The sequence below is a fragment of the Thunnus thynnus genome, chromosome 10 (genome assembly GCF_963924715.1).
Source record: "Thunnus thynnus chromosome 10, fThuThy2.1, whole genome shotgun sequence".
In the NCBI taxonomy this organism is placed as follows: Eukaryota; Metazoa; Chordata; class Actinopteri; order Scombriformes; family Scombridae; genus Thunnus; species Thunnus thynnus.
The window spans coordinates 22,742,820-22,769,162 of NC_089526.1; the positions used below are offsets into that span (position 1 = coordinate 22,742,820).

A 26,343-nucleotide genomic window follows, 5' to 3' on the forward strand; every position below is an offset into this window, starting at 1 on the left:
ACCATCAGCTGACAACAAGATGCTACAGTGTGTAATAGGGAGTTATAGAACACATAAAACAACATAGTAGATTAAGCAAGAGACTAATGAGATACACGTCTAAATATTTTTTGCAGAGGTGTGTCTGCTGTTTAAAGATTTTAATGACTGCTTCTGCATGTCTGAAGATAGAGTAACTAAGCCTAACTAAGACTTCACTAAGCCACTCTAAATTCCACACCTCCCTGAAAAATGCATCTTCAAAAGTGATATATGCTCGACTCCTCGACTCCAAACATTATGTTTATCAAGAAAATGAGGAATCAAGTTGGAAATAAACTACTGTGCCTGTAATCAGCAGGAAGACGTCCTTGACAATCCTTTAACTGTTGCCAATGTCACTATTCTTTTTTTCTGTCTGATAAATGGATCGTAGTCAAATGAAAGCATTTTGCGATATGATTAATAAGATGTAATAATGATTGTTTATGTGTCTTCCAGGTCTCCAGTCTCTTTAAAGATGGTACAATAGGGGGGAACATCAACATAGTGATAGTGGGCCTCGTGCTTCTGGATGAAGAGCAGGTGAGCGGTGTGAGGTGAAATCCTCGTATTCAAAAGCCCAGCCTCTCAAACAGCAAATGCTATAACTAATGGCATTGGTAAGGTACAATTTAAGATTGGTTTCTGGAGATTTAGGCTTTAAAATTTTGTTACATAAAGAAGGAATTCATACAAGTGAAGGGACTCTAAGCCCAAGAACAGTGTAAAAAAAAAGGAAAAAAAGTTTTCTCTTTTTTTTTTTTTTTTGCCTGAAGGTCGAGAACTTCTAGGTCTCTGAGAGTTTCCCGAGGTCGTCCTGACTAATAAGGACTTTTACAGTGGTTAATTATAGGGTATACATTTCCTTGCATCTCTGCCAGATTTAGGAGGGAAATTCTCATGGAGTGCAGGTGATGGAAAGACAGCATGAGTAAAAGAGAAGGAGAGGGAGAGAAAGAGAGAGAGAGAGAGAAACAGGTGGGTTACTGTCAAAGAGTCAAGCAGGTTGAGGAGAACAGATTCTGGTTTCTATCCACCTGTGATGTTAATAGATTTCAGTCTTCCTTAAGAGGTAATTATCAGTGGGAGGAATGCCAAAAATGCCAAAGATGTTGCTGAATTTAGTCTGCCCAGTATCAGAGTCCATTCTCATGTCATCATGTTTCCTTTAACTAACACATACATCTGGTAATCCAAAATTTAACAGATAAGGAATTACATTTCTTTTATTGCATGCACTTCAATGCTTAACACAAATATTACACTGAAAATGTTATACAAGGTCACACATGCAATTAAATGTAAATGGAAAGTAATTCATACCAGCATAGAAGGACACATATTTTGATTGTAACTCTTACATAATTGATCTTTATAATTTCATTCTTGCATTTTCCCTTCATGAAGACCCAATTGTCTCTCCTCCTTACTTCTATCTCCTTTATCTCACAGGATGGTTTGGTGATAAACCACCATGCAGACCACACACTGAACAGTTTCTGCCATTGGCAGTCCACTCTGGGAGGCAGAGAGGGCCGACGCCACGACCACGCCATCCTCCTCACGGGACTCGACATCTGCTCTTGGAAGAATGAACCCTGTGACACTCTTGGTACATCTTTAACTTTCCCTTGATATCACTGCACTCTTGAAAAAACATGCCTTCAAGTGTAATTTGGGATATTACAAAGGATTCTCTTCAAATGCAGTGTCAAGAACTGATCCAAATGTTGAAACAATGAGAAATGAGAGAGTATGACTGCTTTTCCTAACACTGACTCATTTGGATAAAGTCACATACATGCCATTTGTCTTCTTCTCTTTTTCTTTGTGTGTGTCTTGCTCTTAATAGAAATAATGTCATTATCTCTCTCTGTCTCTGTCTGTTCCTCTCTGTCTTTCTCTGGGAAGATGTCCCTGTCCTCTGTCACACGGTGTGACCCTGGTCACACCAGCCAAACCAGATGTTGGAAAGATCTATGGCTTTCAGATCTTTTCAGCCCCACAGTATCACCCACTGTACATGTTGTAAATACAAAGTTGAACAGCAGATAGGGTAAAAAGAAAAACCATTACAGTTTTGAAAGAAAACAGAGAAATGAGCAGAGAGGGCAATTTGATTAATTAATCTGGAGCTTGACTCCAACTCCTCTTCTGAAAACGTAAAGCATAATCTAAGTGCTCTTTAGCCATTATCTGTAAGCTCAACTGCTGTACACACACATATGCAAACTTCTTTGTGAGTGTACACCATCTAACAAACTAACAACAGCTTGTTTGCGGTAATGACCATGCTAACACATTGTAGTCTTCCACACTGTGAGAAAAAACTTCCATTTTGTGTCCCACAGAGATGCAGTGACACACACACAAACACACACACACGTACACACACACACACACACACACACACACACACACACACACACACACACACACACACACACACAAACACACACACACTACCTTTAAACCCCAGACTTTAGTTTTGACTTCAAAGTGTTGAGGCTAGCATTAGCCTAATCAAGTTCAAAGGTGTGTGTGTGTGTGTGTGTGTGTGTGTGTGTGTGTGTGTGTGTGTGTGTGTAGTCAAAAAAGAGTGAGTTCTGACTGAATCCCAAAGGTGCGAGGCAAAATGACCATTGGCGCTACCAGTCAGTATATAACACAGTTTATTTGCATAACAGTTACAGCTCTATGCCTCAATGTTTTCCTCCATATTTCAAAACCACCATGTAATATCAATGATCTACCTCTCTCCTGACACAAAAAGAAACTAAATGGCAGTTCTCACAGTCAATCTGCCTGCTCATGTTTAATATCATTATTCACTTTAGTTATGTACGTGAGAACTTTACTTAAGGGGTATTGCACCCTATAGCGAATGACTTTCAGTCATAAAATAACAAAACACAAGGCTAAATTCTCCCTGAGACACTGAGACGAAAACATTAAGGGAGGCCCTCATGGGCATTACCCTTTTTGATTCCGAGCCAGGGGTGCCGTGTGTGTGTCTATGTGTGTGAGGAGGAGAGACAGAAGGATAGTGGACACAGAGAGGCATAAAGGGAGCTGAATAGTAAAAGGGAGTTTAATAGAGAATGGGAGATATGAGAGAAGTGAAGACAGAGACAGACTGTGTTAAAGTGGAGTGAAAGGTCACAGGGGGATCTGGGAATGTTCCCACTGAGTCCCATATTTTAACATATGGAGGGACTTTAATCCAGTTATGGTGTGTTTGATATTTCTAATGCATGCAATCCACAACTGCAGCTTGACAGTGGTCATTATAACTCAAACTCTTGGTAGTTCCTGTTTTGTTTGATCTGACTGTATTATGGCTAATGAAATAATTGCTGTAGGATGCAAAATTGTGAAACTCCATCGCTGGTTTTGCAGGTTTTGCTCCAATTAGTGGGATGTGCAGCAAATACCGGAGCTGCACTATTAATGAAGACACAGGCCTGGGTCTGGCATTCACCATTGCCCATGAATCTGGACACAAGTAAGGGTTTCCATCCCTATCATAATGACAAAAAGAAATGCTTAAAAATGTGACTGGTAAATATGTTTGTGTTCATATACCCACCGTGATAAATTTTGCAACCCTTGCAAAGAAATCAAAAGAATGTAATGAAAACAGACCAAGATGTGTTTATCAATTGCTGCATTCTTGTTATGCACATTTGACATGTGATATGCATTAGAACATGATTTGACCATGGGCAACAAAATATGTTTTAAGCGTTTTTTATCTCCATGAGAAAAGTTCACAAGCTAATGACATAAGTTTTAAACATTTATATACCCACATTAATGTGGGTTCTTCAAAATTGTTGAACACATTCATATCCACCTGCCCTCTACTGTTGTAATGAATAATATGGAGCATGCAGCTCAGCAGTTACTATCTAGAAGTGTTACCATAACTTGTACATGCAAAATCTTTTATAGCTCAACGTTTTTTTATTCCTCAGTTTTGGAATGGTCCATGATGGTGAAGGAAACGTTTGTAAGAAGTCAGAGGGCAACATCATGTCTCCCACATTAGCTGGACACAATGGTATCTTCTCCTGGTCTGCCTGCAGCCGCCAGTACCTCAGCCGCTTCCTCAAGTAAGCAACTAGATTTTCTGTTAGCGCTATGCTTTAGTTGTGGTGAACAATCCTAAAAGAATTGATTTAAGAAGCACTTACGGTTAATGCTGACATTAATTGGTAACACTGCTTGGAAAGTCTTATGTCCATATGTTCTATTGATGAGTAATGAGTAAGTTCTCGTGCCAGCTTTTCAGTGATCATTCAACAAAGACATAAAACACTGTATCAGTTTATAGAACAGAATTATTAACAAGAGTGGTCCTGGCAATAGTCATTTTTAACATACATTGTGTTCAAAGTATTCCGCATGTGTTACTGATAGATGAACATGTGTTGTAGAAAACACATGTCAGTAGCAGATATATCAGATACAAATGCAGCTCTGATCCAAAGAATACCAAGTGAAAAACTGCACTCACATTATGAATATTGCGGGGCTTGCTTTATTTGCAAAATCAAGGACAAACAGGCCTACTGTCTGTATTTATGTGTGTGAGAGGCTCAGATATATAGCTGACATTGCAATTAAGTTAAGTGATATGTGGTGCTGCTGTTCTCCTGTTGTTATTTTGTGTTATTTTGCAGACTGCACATGTATTATGTGTCAAGGTACATGTGAGTGAAAGTGTGTGAGGGAGAGTGAAGTGAAGTTGTTTGCGTGTTCGTGCAATAGCTGCATTTTCATGCATGCAGCCTGCTCACCCAAGTGAGAAAACAAGCATCACAGACATAGCGTCCGTGTGTCTGGCTGTGTTTCTCTGTGTCTGTGCGTGTGTGTGTGTGTGCGCGTGTGTGTTTCTGTGTGTGTGTATGTGTGTGCTTGAAACCAGATAGCTGCAGAGCCAGTGCCCTCCACTAAATTTACCAGTGTGTTAACTGAACTGTCAGATCTCCCCTCTCAGAGTGGTGGAGACAGACAGTGTATTTCCTCGCTGAGTTATTAGAGCTGGGGTGACCTCACGCTTGTTAGACCTGTCAGCCTTATATTAAACTCCCATCACCCCCTGGGGCCACGTGGAGGGGGGATCTCTGCACCACTGAACCAACCATGGGTCGTCTTCCTGTATAATCACTGCATGATAAAAATGCTGAAATGCTGTATGTTTTCCTAATTGCAATCAACAGAATGTTATGATATCAAAGTGTTTTTTGGCAAAATGATTCTTATTGAGTTAAGTGAGACTCCTAAATGTCTCTACCTTCATCTGTTAGTGAAGGGAGCTTTGTGTTAGCCAACATATTTTACATCACGCTCACTCACAATCTACCTCCCCTCAGTCAGCTATGACAGAGAGGTCTGTGCCAACATTGTATGTGTAGTCAGATGTTTTATCAGGGCCCTTGGTCATGCCTAAAATGGATGGACATCTTCCATGACGGGGAAAGCCAAATACCCTTAAAAGCCACTTGTAAACGTTTTTGTTTGTATGAGCACTGGTTTAAAACCCATTGAAGCATCTGTGATAGATTAAAGTAAAAAGATTATTTTCTGGGTTGGTGATACCTCAAAGGTTCACATATCCTTTTTATGTCTTTGTCTATTACAGAAGCTATGTACAGTGTGCATGATAACTCAGCATATCGGGGTGGACAACGTACAGTAGCAGAAACACCTTACAATACATATGCAGTATTTTTTTCGGTGATTTGGTGAAGCTCATAATGTTTGGTCTTGCAGAGGTGTTGGGAAAATCAATGATCAGTAGTTCATTGTAGTTTGTAGTAATGTAAAGCAAATACCCTGGTACAGTAAGTGAAAAGCTCTGCTTATGACTTGATCTTGCCAATGCAAAGTTTTCCTGCATCAGCATACTGTATGTCACAGAGACACATTATAGGAGATGAATTTTCCTGCATATTAGTCTGATGCGCTAACAATCCATGGTAGACAGAAATACCAAGTGATTTTTGTCTGGAAGAGATGAGTCAGGAGATCTGCAGGGAATCCTAGAAAATAATGGGTGCTATTCACGTTCCTTTTTTCATGTCCAGCTGATGATAATCTTGTGGCGTACAGGGCTCACTGCTCAAATTTGGGGAAAAAACATTTGGTCCAATGCTTCTTGCTGTGCCATTAGTGAATATGAAGAACTGCTGTAAGAAAACCTGTCTCTGGATCCTTGTGTCATGCAAATTAGCAACAAATGGCTTGTAACCGAGTGTGTGTTAGTGAATGCATGCATGCACAGGCCTTACATGTTCGCCTGTTGATGCATGCACACTGTAAATGTAATGTATTTTTCAGAAACTTTATTATGTGAATAATGTAGGATTGCAGAATATTGAACAGCCATTGTTCTCTGTAGACACATAGGACCCATAAAGCAATAAAGCAATGGAAGGTCACACACACACACACACACACACACACACACATTTTCTGCTAAAGCAATCAGGACCACTCACTAGCACAATGGACCTCTCCAACATACTTTGTCTTTTCATGCTCTTTCCACCATATTTTTGTATTATATTCCCCAGACTGTAGTGTTTAAGCAGTAAAATATCTCTGTATAGTAACCAGTGATATCAGTTAACATTGGAAACCCCCCACTGGTGTAAGGATATGAGCGATATGGGCAAGGAGCTTTTTATGTCTGTCATAATTGAGTGTCTGAGGCATTAAAACCATTACTGTCAGGACTTGAGTTTGGCAACTTGATATGTTACCATAGCAACACTTTACGGTACTTTCCAAGGTGGGAAACAATGGAACGAAGGCTATAATATTGTAACCCTAGTTCTATAAGCACAAGCTGAGCCCTCTGCTGGATTCTATGGGTAATACTCTACTCCAATCACACACACGCAATCGCCCACTGAAATTTGCATGTGCGTAGCAAGTCAATCAGGATGCACCTACCACTTACATGTGTCTCACACAGTATATAAGGCAGCACCTTGCTGCCGCTCTCATCCCGAAACCACTTCAGCAGACGGCGTAGGAGTGGCAGGGTCCATAGGTAGAGGGCTCCACCTGTGCGTATAGAACTAGGGTAACAATATGATAACCTTCGTTCTATCTCACACAGGCTCTGCCTCTACTGGACTCTATGGATACAGTAGACATAGCCCGATGAATGTTCGCCATGCTGCGACATGTCATCAGACTGCCTCACTGAGTCTGACTGGCTAGAGGTTAGTTGCCGAGGCCTACTTACTACTTTATAATCCATGCCGCTTCAGCGGAGCAATAGGGGGCCCAACCCAGGCCAGATAACATGAACATGAAACTTGGTGTAATCATGGCCTAATCTCGCAGGGCTTCAAAATCAAACAGCAGAAACCCTGAACACCTCATTTCCTGAGTCCCCAAGTAGATCATGGAAGAATGCAGGCGTATATTTCCCAGTCACTCACACAACCCTTTTCACAAGTCCTGAGTCGCCCCTGCAAGCACAGACCTTGAAAAGGAGCCCGTCATGTCTAAGAGATAAAACGTTATGAAAGGACAAGGTGTAGACCAAGACGCTGCCTTGCATATGTCCTTGACACTCACCTCACTGAATGAGGCCGTTGACGCTGCTACACCACATGTGGAATACGCTCAGACCACTGTGGGGGGGTCCTTACCCGCCTACCCGTAAGCTTGGGAGATGCATTCACAAAGCCAACTAGCTAGGTGCTTCTTGGAAAGGGCTTTACTGGCCACACCTCTTCATAGCACACGAACAGCTGTTCAGTGTCCTGAATAGGGGCTGTGCGTTCAACATAACATGTCAACACACATACTGGGCACAAGATGCAATTTTGCCTCCCTGAAGTGCCCATAGGGTGGAGGACAAAATGCCTCTAGTTGAATAGTTCTCGACCTAAATGAACTCTTTATGTTCTTGGGAACAAAGGAGGGGTTCAGTCTGAGAGTAACACCACTGTAGTCACCATGAAGTAGCAAACAGCTGGGGTGAACCGATGGAGTGCACAGCTCACTCACTCTCTTAGATAAAGTCAGTGCAAGCAGCTAAGCTCTCTTGGATGACAACGCCTTCAGAGAGGAGGGCTCCAGAGACTCATTGGAATCACTCAAGCCTCAAGCACCAATGATAGTTCCCACTGGTGGGTGGAGACATGCATCACCAGACGTTGTCTCCTAACCCCCAGTAAGAAACGTTTCACAAGGGGGTGGGCGAAAACTCTCATGACAGGAGGAAATAGCTGCAGAATACACTTTAACAGTGGCAAAGAGAACTTCCCCCACTGCACATGTCAGTGGATCTAATCTCCTTTCCCCGCACCAGCATTGGAATCCCAACCATTTAGCTTTGTAGCAAGCAATGGTGGATCCTGTTCTCATGGCATGGATGGTTTGCACCACCTATGCAGACAAGTCCAGCCCGTATCAGTCTGTCTCTCTCAGGAGCTAAGCCTGGAGAGGTTGGCCCAATGTGGGCAGCACGCATATTGAGCCCACCTCATGGGACAGGCCCCCCCAAACTTGAGGGATGGTCCAGGGTTGGGCCACCAACATCTGGGTCATCTCTGTGTACCATGGCACCAAATGGCAGTCCGGGGCTATCAAGATGACTGACAGCCGCTCTTGTCTCACTCTCTCCAGCAGAGGGGGAATGAGACGAAGAGGAGGAAAAGGCATAAAGCAGCTTCCTTGACCATGGCGCGTGTGCCACCCCCAGGGATGGATTGTCTTGCAGCATCAGGGAGCACCAGAGCGGGCAGCAGGTGTTGTTCCGACTGGCAAACAGGCCCATTTCCGCTTTCCTGAACCAATTCCAAATCTGCTACACCACCTCCTGGTGCCCCTGTTTTCTGTACCCAGAGGGTGGAAGGTTCTCTGCCAGGTTCTCTGCCATCTTCAAAAGGATTGTAGATCGGACTCCACCCTGCCTGTTGATGTAGACATTTGTGGTGCAGTTGTCTGTTCTCACCAACAAATGTCTCCCTGAACCAGATTCAGGAATAGTTGGAGAACCAAGAGTACCACCTGAAGTTCAAGGAGGTTTAGGTGTCAGTTTTCCCCTGAAGGCCACAGACCACCTATCACTCTCCCCAGGCAGGTGCCACCCCAACCCATCAGGTACGCATCTGTGAACACCGCTATGTAGGAGGTCACTCGACTCAGTGGTGATCACATCAACAGATGCTGTGGGGACCCCCAATAATGCAGGTCCTCCTGGACTGATGGGGGAATGTTCACCATGCGGTGCTTGTGCCTCCTGGGATCCAAGCGCAGGGTGGAGAACTACCTTGGCAGGCAGCACATGTTCAGGAGCCCCAGTGTAGACACTGGATGACCCGCCGCCATGAGCCCCAACACCTGCAGACAAAGCTGTCAATCCCCCTCAGCAGTCCAAGGACTGCCTGCTGCAGGATTCCAACAGAGTCTGAACAAGTCAAGCACGACTCCCAGTTACTCCACCTGTTGGTGTGGCTGGGGAGCGCTCTTTCCAGTTGATGGCAAAACCTAACCAGTTTAGGTGCAGCTCCAACTTGGCTGTGTGGAAAATGGCCCATTCCCTGGATCTTGCCATGACAATGAGGTTGTCTAAGCAGCCGCTGCATGCTCTGGTCATGCAGCAACTGCAGCGACTGTAACACTGCGTCCACACACCTGCTGGATGTGTGGGGAGCCAGGGACAAACCAAACTGTAGCCTGTTGTACACCTGTTATACTGTTGTAATGCAGGAACGTCCTGCATTTTGGTGCACGACGTGAAAATATGCATCTTCAGGTCGATGGTGGTGAACTGATCACCTGGTTTAACCAGCTCCAGCAATCTCCTGATGTTTAACATGAGGGTCTGTCAGGCAATGCACTGGTTCAGGATGCGGAGTTCCAAAATGGGTTTGAAACATCCCATCCTCTTGGGAACCACAAAATACGCAGAGTAAAATCCCCTATGTCTGTCATGAGTGGGAATGATTGAGACAGATTGAGACAAATTTTAGCAACAGGTCCTGGATCTCCTCGGAGAGAGAATCTATCTCCTCTCGGAAGGATAGATTTATCTCCTTGATGCCCAAGAATGGAGGAGGAACAAGGCAGAACTGGAGTGAATAACCCAGTCTCACTGTTTTTTGTCCATTAAGGTGCAGCTGTGACGCCATTCCTCGTAAAACTGTGTCAGTGGGCAGGCGGCCAGCTGGAGGTCGAGAGCACAGCGAGAGACAGATCTTCTCTGTTTCGCAATGTCGGGCAGGATGTGTTTCTTCCTCACAACATCATGCCTAACATAGTGCTCATGCTCAGGGCCCAGTGCTGAGCTTTTTCCGGCTAGCATAGCATGTAGCTGAACGAGGTCGCCCGCCATCTGCTTCCCTAACTGTGGGAAGAGAGGCAGGGGCACCAGCTGAGCAAGTGCTTTCTGCATTACACAGCCTCTGTGATCAGCTGGATGAAGCAGGCTCGGCCAATATCATCACAGTGTCATAGAGGGCCGGAGAGATGGAAGAGGAGAGAGTGGAGGATTTTGCTCTTTGGTGGAAAATGTCATTTGTTTTATTAAAACATTTTCAGCACCGCAGACTCTCCCCATGTTCAGGGCTTCTGCAGGTGTCTGCGGGCATTTTTTGCTGCTGATGTGGCAGGGGCAGATGGTGCTCTGCCCTGCCTGTGCGTTCTCCTCCTCACCATGGTGTTACAGCGATGCACCTCATCACCTGTCTGGCTACAAGAAGGGGCAAGCAGCAGATGGCGGCTCAGCTTCACCTTCTCCCAAATGTCTGGGAGAGGATGCAAAACAAAGACTGGTTGATCCAGATGAGCTGGGCTGTAAAAGCCTCCATGTGGCTGACTAACCAGTTTTATGTGGGATAGGCGGGGTTAGTGTGAGCCCCACATGCTCCAGTGCCATGGCCATAACCTCTGGGAAGACAAGAGGATGAAATCATTGTCTGTCTGCGAAGCCACTGGGACAGTCTCAGCCGAGGTGACCGGCGGCGGTAGCGGGGCACTGGATGAAGTGGGGGACTCATCATTGATGCAGAGATCTATCTCAAGCTCCGGGTCGCTCTCATCACAGCGGAGCAAAATGTCACACAGCTGAAAATTATCCCACCATTGCTGGTGTTGAAACGGAGAAAGTCCTTGGCAATAAACACCGGGCAGTGGCTGCATCATGCCACTCCCTGCATGGTCCCAACCAAGGCAAAACAGAAGAGATGTCTGGCAGTGGCGGCAATGTAGCCAGGGCACAATGGGCAGGAACAAGCTTGCTGGAGAGATGACTATATCCATGGAGAAGTAAGATCAGTGAGCAGATTCACCATCGCTGAAGTGAGAAGGATGACAGCAGCAGCAAAGCATTGCCTTATATACTGTGTGAGACACATGTAATCGGTAGGCAAGTCCTGATTAGCCAGCTACGTACATGCAAATTTCAGTGGGTGATTGCATGCTTGTGATTGGAGAATAGTATAGAGTCCAGTTAGAGGGCGGAGCTTGTGTGAGATAGAATATTGTGGACTGATGCTCTTTGTTGTGAAATTTCTGTGTGCACAGCAGTGAATGTTGTATACCAGCTACCTGACATTTCCAAGATTTATGAAGCAAGGCACTTAATGACATGTATGTTTGTTTATGTCTGCTTGTATGTTGTATATCACCAAAGTTGTTGAAGATTCCTCATTTCTGTCGTTTCCTTGTAAACACTTCATCTTTTATTCTCCTTTCTTCTCTGCCCCTGTCCAACAGTTCTGCCCAGGCTTTGTGCCTATCAGATGAACCCAGAGCAGTTAAGGAGTATCGGTACCCCGAGAAGCTGCCTGGCGAGCTGTACGATGCAGACACACAGTGCAAATGGCAGTTTGGGGAGAAGGCCAAGCTGTGCACCCTCGATTTTAAGAAGGTAAACATGATCATGCCATCCCATGCAAATTTGGAAATGAGTTGAAAATCCATGCCATGCCATGATTCTCTCAAGGGTTTTCTCCAGCACACCCAATGGAACCTGAGTGCTTTAAAAAATCTGGTAGCAATTGAAAAGTTGAGAGAAATCAATAGTAGGATGGAGGGAATGAGGTAGAGGGCAAAAAAATGCATGCATGTATGCATATGCATAAATGCATTCTCTCTCTCTCTCTCTCTCTCTCTCTCTCACACACACACACACACACACACACACACACAGAAAATAAACACTGAGAGTTATGATGCTGCCCGTGAAATACTCACTGGGATGGATGACTAAATATACACTGGAGCATTGCCAATGGGAATCTCTCTGTGTTACTCTCCCATTGTCTCATTACTGCTGATGTTGCTGTTTGAAATTCTTTGCCTGAGTCCTGAGAGCATTTATATTGCTGTAATTTGTAATGACACTGTAGAGGTGTTTTAGAATATTTGTGCGCTTAAGGCTCCTTGTATCTGGATTATAGTTCTTCCTGGGTCCAAAGATTGCACCTAAGGTGAAGCCCATCTGAACCAAAGATGGACTTGTCCATCTGAAAAAGGAATCATTGGATATGTTTTGTTTTTATAGGGACAGTTGCTTTTATTTTCCTAACAGGGGTAAGGGTTAGAATATAGAATATACATATATTATATGCATATATGAATATACATATACTTCTCCATCTGCAAACTCATTAACCCCAAAATAAATTAACATCTAGGCCCAAATAGATCTTGAACTGTAAGAGTACTGCAACTGCTGTAAGTAACTATTATTAGTTAGTTAGTTAGTTATCATGAGTGTACATATTGCCATTGGTTGCAACCAGGTGGATCTGTTTGCCATCTGGGGATGCATTTTTTAAATTATAATTTTTGGGTATTTTATGCCTTTATTAGGTAAAGGCCAACAGTAGAAAAATGACTATATGGAAATTAGAGGGGAGAGATGGATTTATGTCTTCACTGTTTCCTACTGAATACAGTATGGCACTTTGAGGTTGTCTGCTTTGTTGGACAGCATGGTGAAGAATGAAAACAGGATGAAAAAGTTTGGAAAGAAGTTTCGAAAAGCCACAGAGTTTATTTTAGGTTTGGGTTTAGGTTTGGTTTTTGTGTCTTTGGTCTAACCTCCACACATTTTCTCTGCTCATGCACCTGGTAGCAACAAGGTGGACGGTCCCCCAAAGTCCCTGAGCAAAACTAAAGCTCGCTGCCTTTCCAGATACTTGTTACTCATAAAAAAAAAGAAAAAAACACTACAAGACTCAGCCTCTGTGGCGCAATTTATCACGTAATGAATATTTCACAAAACTTTTTGGCAGGCGTTGTCAAGATAAGGTGCCGCTGGAGGAGCCAAATGATACTCTCCATGGTGTGCATGGTTAGACAGAGCTAGGTTACATTAGCAAAAAGTAAAATAATAAGAATGTGTTTTTCTCTCTTTAGCTCATTCTCTGTCTCACTCTGTCCATCATCTCTCCCTGTCTCCCTCTGTCCTCTTCTTCCATCGCTCACTTAACTCTCCTCCCTGTCTCACTCTTTCTCTTTATGCCGTTTTTTACTGTTTAAATGGCCTGAGCAAGCAAAACAGCTGGACAAATAGGCCTTGGGATCAATTCCAGGGTGGCTCTTGGCAGCAAGAAGCTGAGGCCGAGGTGCCTGTCAGCATCTGCACTGAGTTGTCAAAATCTGATATAGTCATTCAGATATAATAGAGTGGACATGTTAAAAAGTAGCAGGCCATGTTTCTCAGGCAATGTGAGCAGGGAAACCACCCAGCACTCCCATCTGAATCTTTCAGACCACTGCTGAGAAACACAGCCATGACATCATATGAATTTGGTAAGGCAATTGTACCCTCTCAATGCCTGTGATCGCAAAGTAATGTCTTTTTGTCTTAATCTTTATAATCTGCGTGTTTAACTCTCTCTGATGTTCAGATATACTATAAGCTAAACAAAGAAATGTATGAAAATACTGGTTACAGATTTTTTTCATTTAACTGTTTTGTCATTCAGCTACAGAAACAATTGATGTGCTTTTTTTATTTTCATTGATGCATTGCATTGCCTGTGAGATAATGCCTTGCAACAGCTGGACCAAACTGCGTATATTTTTCGTTTCTTTCTTTTTTTGTTGTTATCCTAGCTACCGAAGCATAAATATTTTGGAGATACAAAGTTGCTGTACACTGATAGCTTGCCAGAAGATCATTACTCAGACAACATCAATTTCAGCAAGTTTCCATCAACATCTTATGATAGCTCTCTAGAGGTGAAATAACAATGCTATCATAATTTATTGTTCTTCCCATCGCTAGCTTTGTTTACAGTTGTTGTGAGAAAGATGCTGATAGTCCCACTTCTGTAATTTGGAACAAGAAAACGTGCTAGAAGTGTCATATAACTTCCTGTTTGTTTCTCTTTCATGTTCTTCCAGGATATCTGCAAGGCTCTGTGGTGCCACCGTGTTGGGAGGAAGTGTGAAACCAAGTTTATGCCAGCGGCTGAAGGCTCTGCCTGTGGACCTGATATGGTGATTTAACATGTGCTTTCCCACATGTGTTTGTGTGTGTGCGTGTGAGAGGGAGGGGGAGGGTATATGCTCACGAGCTTTGTCACCTCAAGAGTGGCATCACAGGACTGCCATGAGATTCCATTCACTTCTGTTGGACTTTTTTAACCATAGCCTTTGAGGCAATTCAAGTGGTTATACCAAAGATGTCTCCAACAGCTACTAGGGACATGCAGCTAGATACCTTTCCTTTGGGATGTTATTAATCATGTTTTTTGGGGAAAATGCACCATCTATTCAGGGAATAGAGATACCCTGATACCATTACTAAAGTAACCTTTGTTCCATTTTAGCCAAAGGAGCCAATATGATCTTGCAGATATGCCTTTGAAAAAACCTTGCCTTGTTTTGTCAAATGAGGGTGAATGAGGGTGGCCTGTGTTTTTTTTTCTTTTTTTTTTTGACTGTTGCCAGCACACTGCAGCATCTCACCAAATAAATCCACAAATCAAAGGCACCAAACAAGAGCCTCTCACAAACATGTCTTTGCAGTTTTGTTGAAAAAAAAATAACGCTGTCCAACAGAACAACACAATTCAAACAAGAACAATGAATGTGACAGTTCTCAGATTCCCTACTCAGTAACAGACTGAGCAGCACAAGACCAATAAAATAAGGGGCTTTCCCTTCAAGACATCAATTGGCCCAGAGATTTTTTTTCCAAGTGCTGCTTAGTATTATGTGACATTTCGTATAAAAGGGGTAGAGCTTGTAAAGACATACACACACAGATACACACATGCATTCCTCCTCCAAGGGATACCACAGACCTCTGAGTGACTAAATGGCACATGAGACAAAGAGTGATAGTATTTTATAAGGTGAACAGGCTAAATTGAAGGAGATACTACTATAAAAAGTAACATTTATTGAGTGTTGTAGTGTTATAAAGTGCTGAAGACAAAAAGTCTAGAATTGACTGACACTGCACTTCTTTTAACTGCTTCTTTTTAGTCATTAATGTCTGTGTATCCAAGCACAGGCTTAATTAATTTACTTGTAAGCTAAGTGAAGACTTTGAATCAGCTTCACTATGTTTTAGATTTGACTTTGTTTGATCGTAGTGTCAATAAAATCTCCCCTTTCAATAGAGGTACCACACTCTCCCTCCATTATTTTACCTCAGGGAGCAGCTGCAATTGGTTTGTTGCTGATGTGGCAAAAATATACCACTGGGGTCTGCGCCAAAAAGCAATCTGTGCTCTTTATTTATTCTTTGTTTCTTTCCTTCCTTCTTTCAAGATGATTCTCCCCAAAGGCTCGCTCTCTCTCTTACCCTCTCTCCCCTGACAGCCCCTCATTGACATTTGCTTCTCAATATATTGAATTTGATGGTTTAATCCCGCCCTCTCCCTCCACGGGACAATTAACTGAACACAAACAATGACAGGCTCACTTAGGAATCCGTGGCACTCAGCCGCAAGGGGAAAACTGAGGGGAAATCAGCTGTTCTAGTTCTTAGTCAAGAACCACGAGATTAGTTGGAGGAGTGTGTGTGTGTGTGTGTGTCTGTGGGCTTGTGTGCAGGCATGAACACACAGCGAGAACAAGAATAGCTGAACATATGCCCCCATATCAACACTGATGCAGAAGGGGGGTTATGTGTGCACTCTTATGTGTGTGCTTGCAAGAACTGAGATCACTCCAAGGCTATAGCAATTTAGTACAACATGCCTGATGTCACCTTGACATTATAAATCCAGTTCAAGACTGAGCCAGGAAACAGCTTGTGACATAATGTTGCTTTAAGTGAGTCTAGATTTCAGAAAGTCTTCTCACATTACATTCAGGGATTTTGAGGGGAGTAATGCTCATTTTGGAACATGTGTTGGTTGGTTAATGACTCAGCCTTTTTATGATTTACACTAAATATATTTAATTCAGGAGTATGAGGCATGTGACACCTCTCATCTCAGACAAACTGTATTCGCATAACATCTAATCTAATATGTTTCTTCTGATTCGGCTGGTTGCCTCATGGAACCCATTTGGCAGTGTTCATGGATGGCCCTTATGTAGAGTGTGGTGGTATCTGAAGAGGTAACTGTGAGCCCCAGAGAAGCTCCTCACTGTCAGGTAGTGATTTCACGTGTACTGGAGTATATGGGTTCTCTACACAGTCCTCTGACCACTTGTAAGGGTTATAAGTGACAATGACTGGAGTAGAAAGGGAATTGGCCTTTTCAAATTGGGAGAAGATGAGGAAAATGTAAAAAAATAAATAAATAAATAAAAAATTGCCAGTTCTGGTTTGCGCCTTTTTTAAGAATTCCGAGAATACTAATAAACAAATCACTAAAAGGCAGATACCCCACCCTTATTGTTGATTTGCTCTGGAAAGAAGTTAAATTATCTCAGTGCCTTGGCAGATAGTAATTCTTTTGTTTTAGATCTGTTTTTCAGCAGTTATGAAACATTACTATATTGATTTGTGCATAGTTACCAACAGTATTTCTACCTTTTATTTTATGGGTTGTTTGTCTTTTTACTTTTGCTACTTTTAAAAGAGGAGGTAAAAAGGAATAGTGAATTACAGTGTAGTGCAACATAAAATGCAACTTTACAGCGGTTAGTGGTTGTAATATTTTAGTGGTTATAATATTTTATGCACTGGCGGACTCAGGGGGAAGTGCCCTCTAAGGTGCCCCCACAGTAGAGCAAACATGATATGCCCTTTAAACAAAGAGGATGTGATGTACTGCCCTGTGAGTTTCTGTTTTAATGGGGTGAACTGGAGGTTCTGTATGGGTGCCCTTCTAGTGAGAAAACAAAATAAAAAAGGAAAAAAGTGCCATTTAGGGTGCCCCTAAGTCTAACATACTGAAGTGCAGAATTGGGTGCCCTTTCAGTGAAAAAAAAACAAAAACACATAATTAAGTGCCCTCTAGGGTTCCCCCACGTCTAAGAAAACATGATGCCATAATGAGTGCCCTTTTAATTAACAAAAAACAGTGTCCTAAAGGTGCCCTATAAGGTGCAATGTACAGGAGAATAACATTGTGAAGAGTATATTCTGAATCACCCTATAAAATATTAATCTTAATTAGGGATGTAGCCTTTTTAACAAACATGCATCATTGTTCTCTGCAGATGGGGGCCCATTGAATGTATCAGGTGCTCTGTATATATTCTTGCCCCTGCCCCTCACACAGCCTGAGTCCGCCACTGATTTTAGGCTAATATCCTTGTCAGGTATGAGACAGATTTTCCACATTTCAGTTATATTTGGCTTAACTCTGTTAATTCTCGCTGATGACAGCTCAAGGTAGAGAATGTCCAAAAAGCAGCACAACTGGAGTTTCACTAATAAATTGTAAGTAACCAGGACTGGACCACAACCTTTTTGACAGCAGTTAACCTGAAAGCCATATCTTACAGACCTCTTCTATGGTTTGACAGACAGTCATCATAAAGAAGATAAAAGTGCTAGGTCTGCTGGAAAGTCTGTACTTTTTTTTTTTTGGACACTTTTATGACACTTTGCTCTTTGCTTGTGTGTGCCTCCCTTCTTCTGCTTCCTTCTCTCCCACTCACCATTCCCCTCTCTCTCACTCCAGTGGTGTCGCAGGGGCCAGTGTGTGAAGCAGGGTGACGAGGGCCCAAGGCCTCAGCATGGCCAGTGGTCAGAGTGGACGTCCTGGTCTGCCTGCTCACGAAGTTGCGAGAGCGGAGTCACGTATCGAGAGAGGCAGTGCAACAACCCCAGGTAGAGAAAAGGATAACGATCCCTTGCATTCAGGTACAGCAGAGCATTTTAGAAAAGATGAGAACCGCACATAAATGTAAACATCAGCCGGCATTTTTAAAGGAGTAGTTTGACATTTTGGGACATTTTTCACTTTCTTATCAAGAGTTAGATGTAAAAATCGATACCACTCTCTCATGTTTGTAACTTGTCATGAGCTGGAGCTGGCAGTCGATTAGCTATAGCTTAGCTAGCACATCTTAAGTTCACTCATTAACAGATTGCATCTGGATTTTTTAATTCATTCATAAACAGAAATGTAAAAACAACAGTCGTTGTACAAGGTGTCATGTGCTGTACCTGTAACTTAGCGAGCAAGCGGGTACAGACACTCCCTGGAGTGCTGTTGCTTGTTCGCTAAGAAAAAGCAGTAGCATGTTACTCCAATTAAAATCCAAGAATGCTGATTTTCCATTTCTTACTGTGTTAATTAGTAGCTTGAGAGGTGTTGGAAGGGAACATTTTGAGCTTTGGAGAGTGCCAGGCTAGCAGTTTCCCTCTGCTTTCAGTGTTTATGGAAAGCTAGGCTAACTGCCTACTGACTCTAGCTCTATATTTAACAGGCAAACATCAGATTGACACCACCATCTAACTCTCTGCAATTAAGCAAATAAAAAAGTATTTTCCAAAATGTCAGACTATTCCTTTAATAATTCTGCCCACACTGACTACTAAGTGGAGTCTTTCCAACCACAAAAATGACGCAAATGAGTGCAAAACAAAGGTCAAAACCACACCTAAAGCTGACTTCTTAAGGCCTGGTCACACCAGAAAGTGGCACAGTGAAATTAATTTGCAAAATATGTGTTTCCAGAAGTGTGGAAACACATAAAACACATAAAAGCTCCCCAAGCTCACAAGCTTGCTAATTGTCAGTCAGCATGCTCATTAGCTTTGTTGCTAACAGGACAATAAGTTAACAGATATAAAAGATATACTATTTGTTTCATTGACTCTTGTGTTACGACAGAGGAGGTAAAATAAAAGTGGATGGGGCTTCCTATGTTTTTGGACTTTACAGCTCTTTTCCCACAAAGGTCACACTGTCTGATGACTGCTTGATTTAGCTACTACTGTGCAAATGTGTAGGTAATAGATCACCAAAGTTGAACTCATTGGGAAAAACTTGTGTGGATTTACTTAGGCTCGGCGATCTGAATGGTTTTGATTATTGATTTTGTCATTTTTAATACGGGTGTAACCAGGCCTTTACTGTGTTGCTGTCATCTACATCCACAATCATACACTAAGTATGCAGCAACTTACATAACTAACAAGTATGCGGTTAGACACAGACATGTTTACATACAACTGCACACACAGAAGGTTTATTTAGAGATGACATTAGTTTGAAGAGATGTATGTGTGTGTGTGTGTGTGTGTGTTTTGTGATTGCTTGATATGAGGCCAAGAGTATATTAAGATATGTGATTAAAAATAGTGAAGATCACTCACATGGGCCTGTCACTTCATCACTTATCTGCTCACTTAGTTCCTTACTCATCATCAGTCACTCAGGATTATTTGCATTGACAGTCAGTCATGGGGCCCTATACCAAATGCAGGGGCCTCCTCTTTATCATGTCATGCCAAGATCCTGACAAGTGGCGGGCTAAATTAGACAGAAAGTGACAAGGGGGAAGAGAGAAAGAGAGGGGAGGAAAGATGGTGGAGGGGGGAACAAAGAGGCTGGGGAGAGAGAGAAAATGGGGGGGAAGGGGCCGAGGAGAGATGACAGAGAAGGGATTAAAACAGAAAAAGATGAAGTGCAGAGATATGAAGCAGGAAAAAGAGAGAGGGAAAGAGAGATAAGTGACAATGTGATTGGAGGGCTTATAGAAGGTGTAATTGTCCCGTGGAAGGGATTTTTAGGAACATAGCCTGGGGATATACACCTGTTATTGGAGAAGCCTTCACAAAGGCACACTCACACACATCCACCTATAGCCAAGTATACTCACTTGCCAAAACACAGAATTACAATGAAATTCAGTTATTTGTAATATAACACACACTTGCTCAATCTGGCAATCAGATGTAACAAGGGTGTCTTTTTTCCTCTTAATTTTATGTTAGTATATCTGGTATTACCTGTAATTGTTACAACTCACACATGAGAAATAATCTGAACATTACACACAATAATGTCGTTGTAAGCAGATATGAGAGTTTATTAATGTATTGTACTGGCTGATAATGAATGGCAATATAGTAAAACACAATTGTAATAAAATAAAAACATGTCTTCATAGTAGGGGACAAATGTTGTAAATTAGTTAACATTTAAAAATGCCTCAAATCTGCTTAAAACTACAGTATAGTGTGTTATTAATATACATGTATTAAATGTTCATATAGGGCTTACAAGTGCTAAATAGGGGGTTTAAAATAAAGTTTTATCATTCAATTAAATACGTAGTATTATGCAACTGTTTGCATGATATATGTTTGCATTTCTCTCTGCAGACCTGCATATGGAGGGAAGTACTGCGAAGGCTCCTCCAGGTCATACAAACTATGTAACACTCAGGATTGTCCCCCCAACACCATTGACTACAGATCGCAGCAGTGTGCCGAGTTCAACAGCAAACAGTTCAGAGGATGGCACTACACCTGGAGACCATACACCAGAGTGGACGGTGAGACATTTATTTCCAGAATTACTCAGAAAAAATATGTAAAATGATAAAAGAGAGTTTATTGGGGAGGCTTTTAGCAACTACCTATATTATGGTAGATGGCAATATGCTTGTTTTCTGCAACCAGTTTGGTAATCTCTTTATTTAAACTGTCTTTCCTCCCAGATCAAGATGTATGTAAGCTGTACTGCTTTGCTGAAGGTTATGATTTCTTCTTCGCCCTGGCCAGCAAAGTTAAAGATGGGACACTTTGTTCACAGGACAGCTCTAATGTCTGTATTGACGGCCTGTGTGAGGTAATCCTTTTAAATGTCAAGCAATGAGACAGTAATATGCTTTGATTGAAAAAATATTTTGTAGTTAGTGCTAGACTTTTTTTTGAGGGATGATATCATGTGTGAAGTCTTTGAAGTGGAGAACCATCAATAGACACTCTTATTGTGCTATTTCACAGTTAATTGAAATGTCATGAAAAAGAAAATGGTGGACTTGTCACCACATAATGGATAAATGATGGTAGATTTCAACAGTTTTACACAGTATGATGATGTAATGCTGTATTTCAGTTTTCCTCTGGATTAATAAAATATGTCTAATATTCTTATTCTTAATGTTGCATTGAATTAAAGCTAATGTTTTGTTAAAAGCAACAATGTTTTTGTCCCACAGAGAGTGGGCTGTGACCGTGTGTTGGGCTCCACAGCTGTGCCTGATGCTTGTGGAGTGTGTAAAGGAGACAACTCCACCTGCAAGATTTACAAAGGACAGTACACCAAGCAGCATTATACTAACCGTAGGTCATAGTAATTACACTGTTCAGTTCATTTGTTTTGATGATTTGTTCTTTGCAATGTTTTAAAAGCTACAGACTTTTTTTTCTTTATCCTTGATCCCAAAATCTAATTTTCCCACCTTTTATCATCTTATGGCTCAATGTATACACAAATATTATTTCATCTGGTTTGTTTTCGTAGTTCTTTACAGATTTTGGTACTTTGTAGTACTTTTTTTAGTACTTGTTTTCAGTTTTGTTGCCATTGTGACAATGACCCGTTGAAAACGCTGGTAAGCACACATCACAAGCTGGTGTCTATATTCTTGGCCTGAGTTGTTTTTTCTGCTGATGTTTTCATTTTGATATTTAAAAAGTTAGTGAGGATTGCTTGTTTTGCCAAATGTCAACAGAGTGATGCATCTGTCAATCAATGAAATGATCAATCATTTTCCAGCGCCATACATTGTAGCTATACATCCAGGTTGTAGCTTGACAGTATTCATATAATTTTATAATTTCTTAAAAAAGCTAATTTCTTTAGTCTAATCAAAACAAATTTAGTTATATGTCTGATATAAGAGGTATGATATCAGTTCTTGTATTATTTTATTATCATTTTTTAGCACTCAGCAGGTGTGCAGTTTTCACAGTGTAGTTTATTGTCCCCCTTGGAAGGAGTGGTGACCCCCTAAAAAAGTACCAAAGACCCTTTCCCAGACAGTCCTGGCTCAAACATTGGTTTTGTGTTCTCTCTCAGAGTACTATGGGGTGGTAACCATCCCAGCAGGGGCTCGGAGTATCCGTGTGATGGAACTGAATACATCAAGCTCCTACCTGGCTGTCAGGGACACTCAGAGGCGCTACCACCTGAACGGACATTGGACGGTGGACTGGCCGGGCAGACACCCCATTGCCGGAGCCATTTTTGAGTATAAGAGACCCTACAACAGACCAGAGAGCCTCATATCAACTGGCCCTACCAATGAGACACTGATTATAGAGGTAAGAGATCAGTAGACACCAAAAATATTGCTTTGACCAATGCAATTCCTCTCCACAACATATGTTTATGCATTTATTATGTCACTTTTGTGCAATTAAGTTTGTCTCTTAATATATAAGATCCCCTTTCCTTCTTTCATTCCTTTGCTTCTTTACTTCCTCACTTATACCTGTAGTTTTACCTGTCTACATACAGTATATTTGTACGTTTTTACTGCCTCACATCTCATAATTCTTACCATATTCTTTCTCCTGTAGATATTGTTGCAGGGCTGGAACCCAGGTGTACGTTGGGAATACACTCTGAAGAAAGCTGATGAGAGAAAAAATCACATCAAACACAATTACACGTGGGCCATCATACGCTCCCAGTGCTCAGCAACTTGTGCCAGAGGTAAGTGCAAACTAGTACACATGTAAAAAATGAAAAGACACGATATGTTTTCACAAAGTGCAGTGATAAATGTGTTCAAAGTATGGTCTTTTTCATCATCATTAAATTTGCTATACTTTTTTGTGTGTGTTTTTTTTTTTTTTTAAATATAATTGTAACCTTTAATCTTCAATCTGGGCCAACCCATAGATTAAGTAAATCAGTGGACAAGCATCTGAAGCTCAGCTCAGCCTCTGTGATCTATAATAAGGCTTTTAGCTGCAGGTTAAATGGAGAGGGGAGCGTTCCCATCATTACTGCCAGGACATTAGTTGCTCTTGTTTGGGACTACTGGGCCCTCTTCTTGTTCTATTGCAGATCTGCTATTACGTGCACACACACACAAACAGATACGCTTAAGCCAGCAAGCACACACATGCATGGCTTCGACCAGTGGCCTTTGTCCCACCAGAGGCACACACATACACACACACACTCACACACACACACATGCAAAGACAGCTGTAATGACCAGGGCAGTCCCTGGGATGGTGATTTGAAGCCGGAGGTCAGTGCACAAAAGTGTGTATGTGTACATGAATGAGTGTGTTTTTACTCACACTACTCACACATTTCCCCTTTGTAAATGCTTGCATAGATGTGTTTGTGTGTGTGTGTGTGTCTGTGTGTGTGTGTGTGTGTGTGTGTGTGTGTTAGTGTGTGTGTGTGTGTGTGTGTAATTGCTTGCCTTCATGAGTGTGAACAAAGCCCCCAGTGTAGTGTTCCTATTGATTGACCCTCCAGGTTAAAGTTCCCCACCCTGCTCTGTTGTGGTCCACCCTAACCACCTCCACCTCTTTGTGTCCTGATTGTAGGCCATGATGGGTTGGGGGGTCTTTGCTTTATTAAAGAGTGTGACTGACTAACTGGCCTGTACGAGTTGAGTTGTGCAGATTGACCTTGCCTAAAGCCAAATACCTGCCAGAGATCTGTGAACCTGGGATTCAAGTTTCACATAAATCAAGCAACACTGTCAGTTTGTGTCAGAAGTTACCCACACAATATCAGGGCATTTTTAAGTAAAAGATAAGACTTATCTTTAATGGAGAAAGTCTAAAAAACTATTTAAATATTGTTTTCATGTGTTACAGGGACAAATATTTTCTTTGAGGTATGTTGAGAACTATAAGTTATATTATGTGCATACATTTGATAGCATCCTGACAAGCAGCTTGACATTCATTTCTGTTTATTTGTATGCTGGCCAAATTACATTTTGTCAAACTTCTCTTTCCAATGTCAAGAATGAACCTTCAAGCTCAATAACACAGATGTTTTTATACATCTCCATAACAAATTCAACCATCATAGTAAATATGCAGTTGCCTGCAGTTTTGTTTTACTGTCATTTTATAGTAGCCAAGTGGCAGACACAGTAAATTGCAACTTAAAATAAAAATGATATCCTCCATTTATATTGTTGTGCCTGATCTTTATGCAATATCACCCATGCAGGCCAGATGAACACCAAGTCAGCGTGCTACAAAGACTTGAGAGTGCAGGTGAATACATCGTACTGCAATCCCAGATCCAGACCAGTTACTGGACTGATGCCCTGCAACACACAACCATGTCCCGCCAGGTCAGTCCCTCTGATTTTTTATACGTTAAATGGTTGGTTTCTTCGTTGCGATTGGTTCTGTTTTGTTTGAAATTAGTTAATGCAACCAAAATATGACAACTCATTCAACTGAAACCTCAGTAATGTCCGTGAACATTCGTGGCTTCTAAAACTGCTCACTTTTTAACCGTGCTCTCAGTCTGGGGGTTACTGAATAAATAGTATTTGAACTTTGCAGACATGTCTACATATTTTCCTGATATATGCTTTTGGATGGAAAAAGACTGAATATTTTAACCTTCTAGACTTGCTCAAAAACCTATTCAATTGACATACCCTGGAAGAGCTATATAGGCGACATGACAGCCAAAAAACTTGTTGGCTGCCACAACTCAACATTCTGCACATGCATGTTCATGTTGGAACTTAAGGAGGCAGATGATTATCCAGGTACGTTGATATCTAGTTATTCAACCTCAGCATGCTAGTGAAGAGATTATCTTGTGGTCATCTCACAGCAACAGCGTTTTTACCGGCAGCATGCCGAATTTTGTCTACCTACTATCCTTCTTTCTGTCTCTTTTCTGACTGTGTCTTTACCATTTGGGATTTTAATCTTTTGTCGACTTAGCTTCTGTCCTTTTCACCTTCCTCCTCCCTAACGCCTCCTGACAAGTGATGTGTTATTGGCCTACAACACGTACACATCTGTTCTGCAATTTCTTGACGTGCAGTGTCAAAAAGAGCTGTTTATTGGTTGAGTCAACTCTTCCATACTTCCCACACTATCTCCTCATATTAAAGCGAATGGAGGGTGTCAGGCAGTACCGACACTATTCTCCACCCTTTCCCAGCCCAGTAAAGCACCTGTTCTATGATGACACCATTTTCCTCTCATGTAATGAAAAAGAATTTACATTTTGGCCAAAACATGCGTGTGAGACACAGGGAAGAAAGGGGAAGTTCCACTGGATATTCTGTTTGTGTCTTCATCCAGTTCAGCGTGATACCTCACCAACTGTCATGGTTGGTTAGCTTCTGTGTTTGTTTAAAGCAGCAGGCCAAGGACTTGTAAACCTATTCACATGTACTCTCACTATGGGACCCAAGCTCATAACAAATCACTAGCTCTCTGGCTTTATCAAGATCCACCAGAGAGATCACTTTTGGATGTGTAGTCAGTAGTGTATGCAAAATACGCTGTTTAGCTTAATTGGTGGGACATGTTGGTTAATTTCCAAACTCTCTTGAGCCTCAGAACATATTTTCCTTCAATGGTGCACCAGAAATGGGACTTATATTCATATGAAATTGGACATAACAGTGTATGGAGTATTATTTTATGTTGAGGTTCACGTCTATGTTGCTGTGGGCAAGAGGAACTTTTTTCTATGTTGTATATTGTCACTGCTGTCACCTTGAGTGCCAATAAAATTTCTCTGTGATGTATGACAATACCAGACAGAGAAAAATTGGGATTGAGACCCACTAATGGTTCTGTGGTTTCAGGGTGTGGTTCAGTGGGATCTTGGCTCAGCTGACTTGGTTCGGTCACTGTCTATACCCCTGACAAACCGGGCCGAGGCAGAGGATCAAAGATCAGTCAACGTGGTCCGATGCTGCGGACATCCTAGGGAGTGG

General features: G+C 42.0%; 1 protein-coding gene across 1 annotated transcript in view; it reads left to right on the forward strand.

The window, feature by feature from the left end:
- LOC137191753 (A disintegrin and metalloproteinase with thrombospondin motifs 16) overlaps positions 1 to 26,343 on the forward strand; it is a 60,059-nt gene that overhangs the window by 20,711 nt on the left and 13,005 nt on the right. The window contains exons 6-18 of the mRNA XM_067602114.1: positions 481 to 564; positions 1,474 to 1,633; positions 3,421 to 3,526; positions 3,999 to 4,136; positions 11,770 to 11,923; positions 14,413 to 14,508; positions 18,105 to 18,253; positions 20,759 to 20,931; positions 21,097 to 21,227; positions 21,601 to 21,724; positions 22,464 to 22,708; positions 22,967 to 23,102; positions 24,597 to 24,723. Coding sequence (XP_067458215.1) covers positions 481 to 564; positions 1,474 to 1,633; positions 3,421 to 3,526; positions 3,999 to 4,136; positions 11,770 to 11,923; positions 14,413 to 14,508; positions 18,105 to 18,253; positions 20,759 to 20,931; positions 21,097 to 21,227; positions 21,601 to 21,724; positions 22,464 to 22,708; positions 22,967 to 23,102; positions 24,597 to 24,723 — 1,823 coding nt within the window. The remainder of the gene's footprint in view (positions 1 to 480; positions 565 to 1,473; positions 1,634 to 3,420; positions 3,527 to 3,998; positions 4,137 to 11,769; positions 11,924 to 14,412; positions 14,509 to 18,104; positions 18,254 to 20,758; positions 20,932 to 21,096; positions 21,228 to 21,600; positions 21,725 to 22,463; positions 22,709 to 22,966; positions 23,103 to 24,596; positions 24,724 to 26,343) is intronic.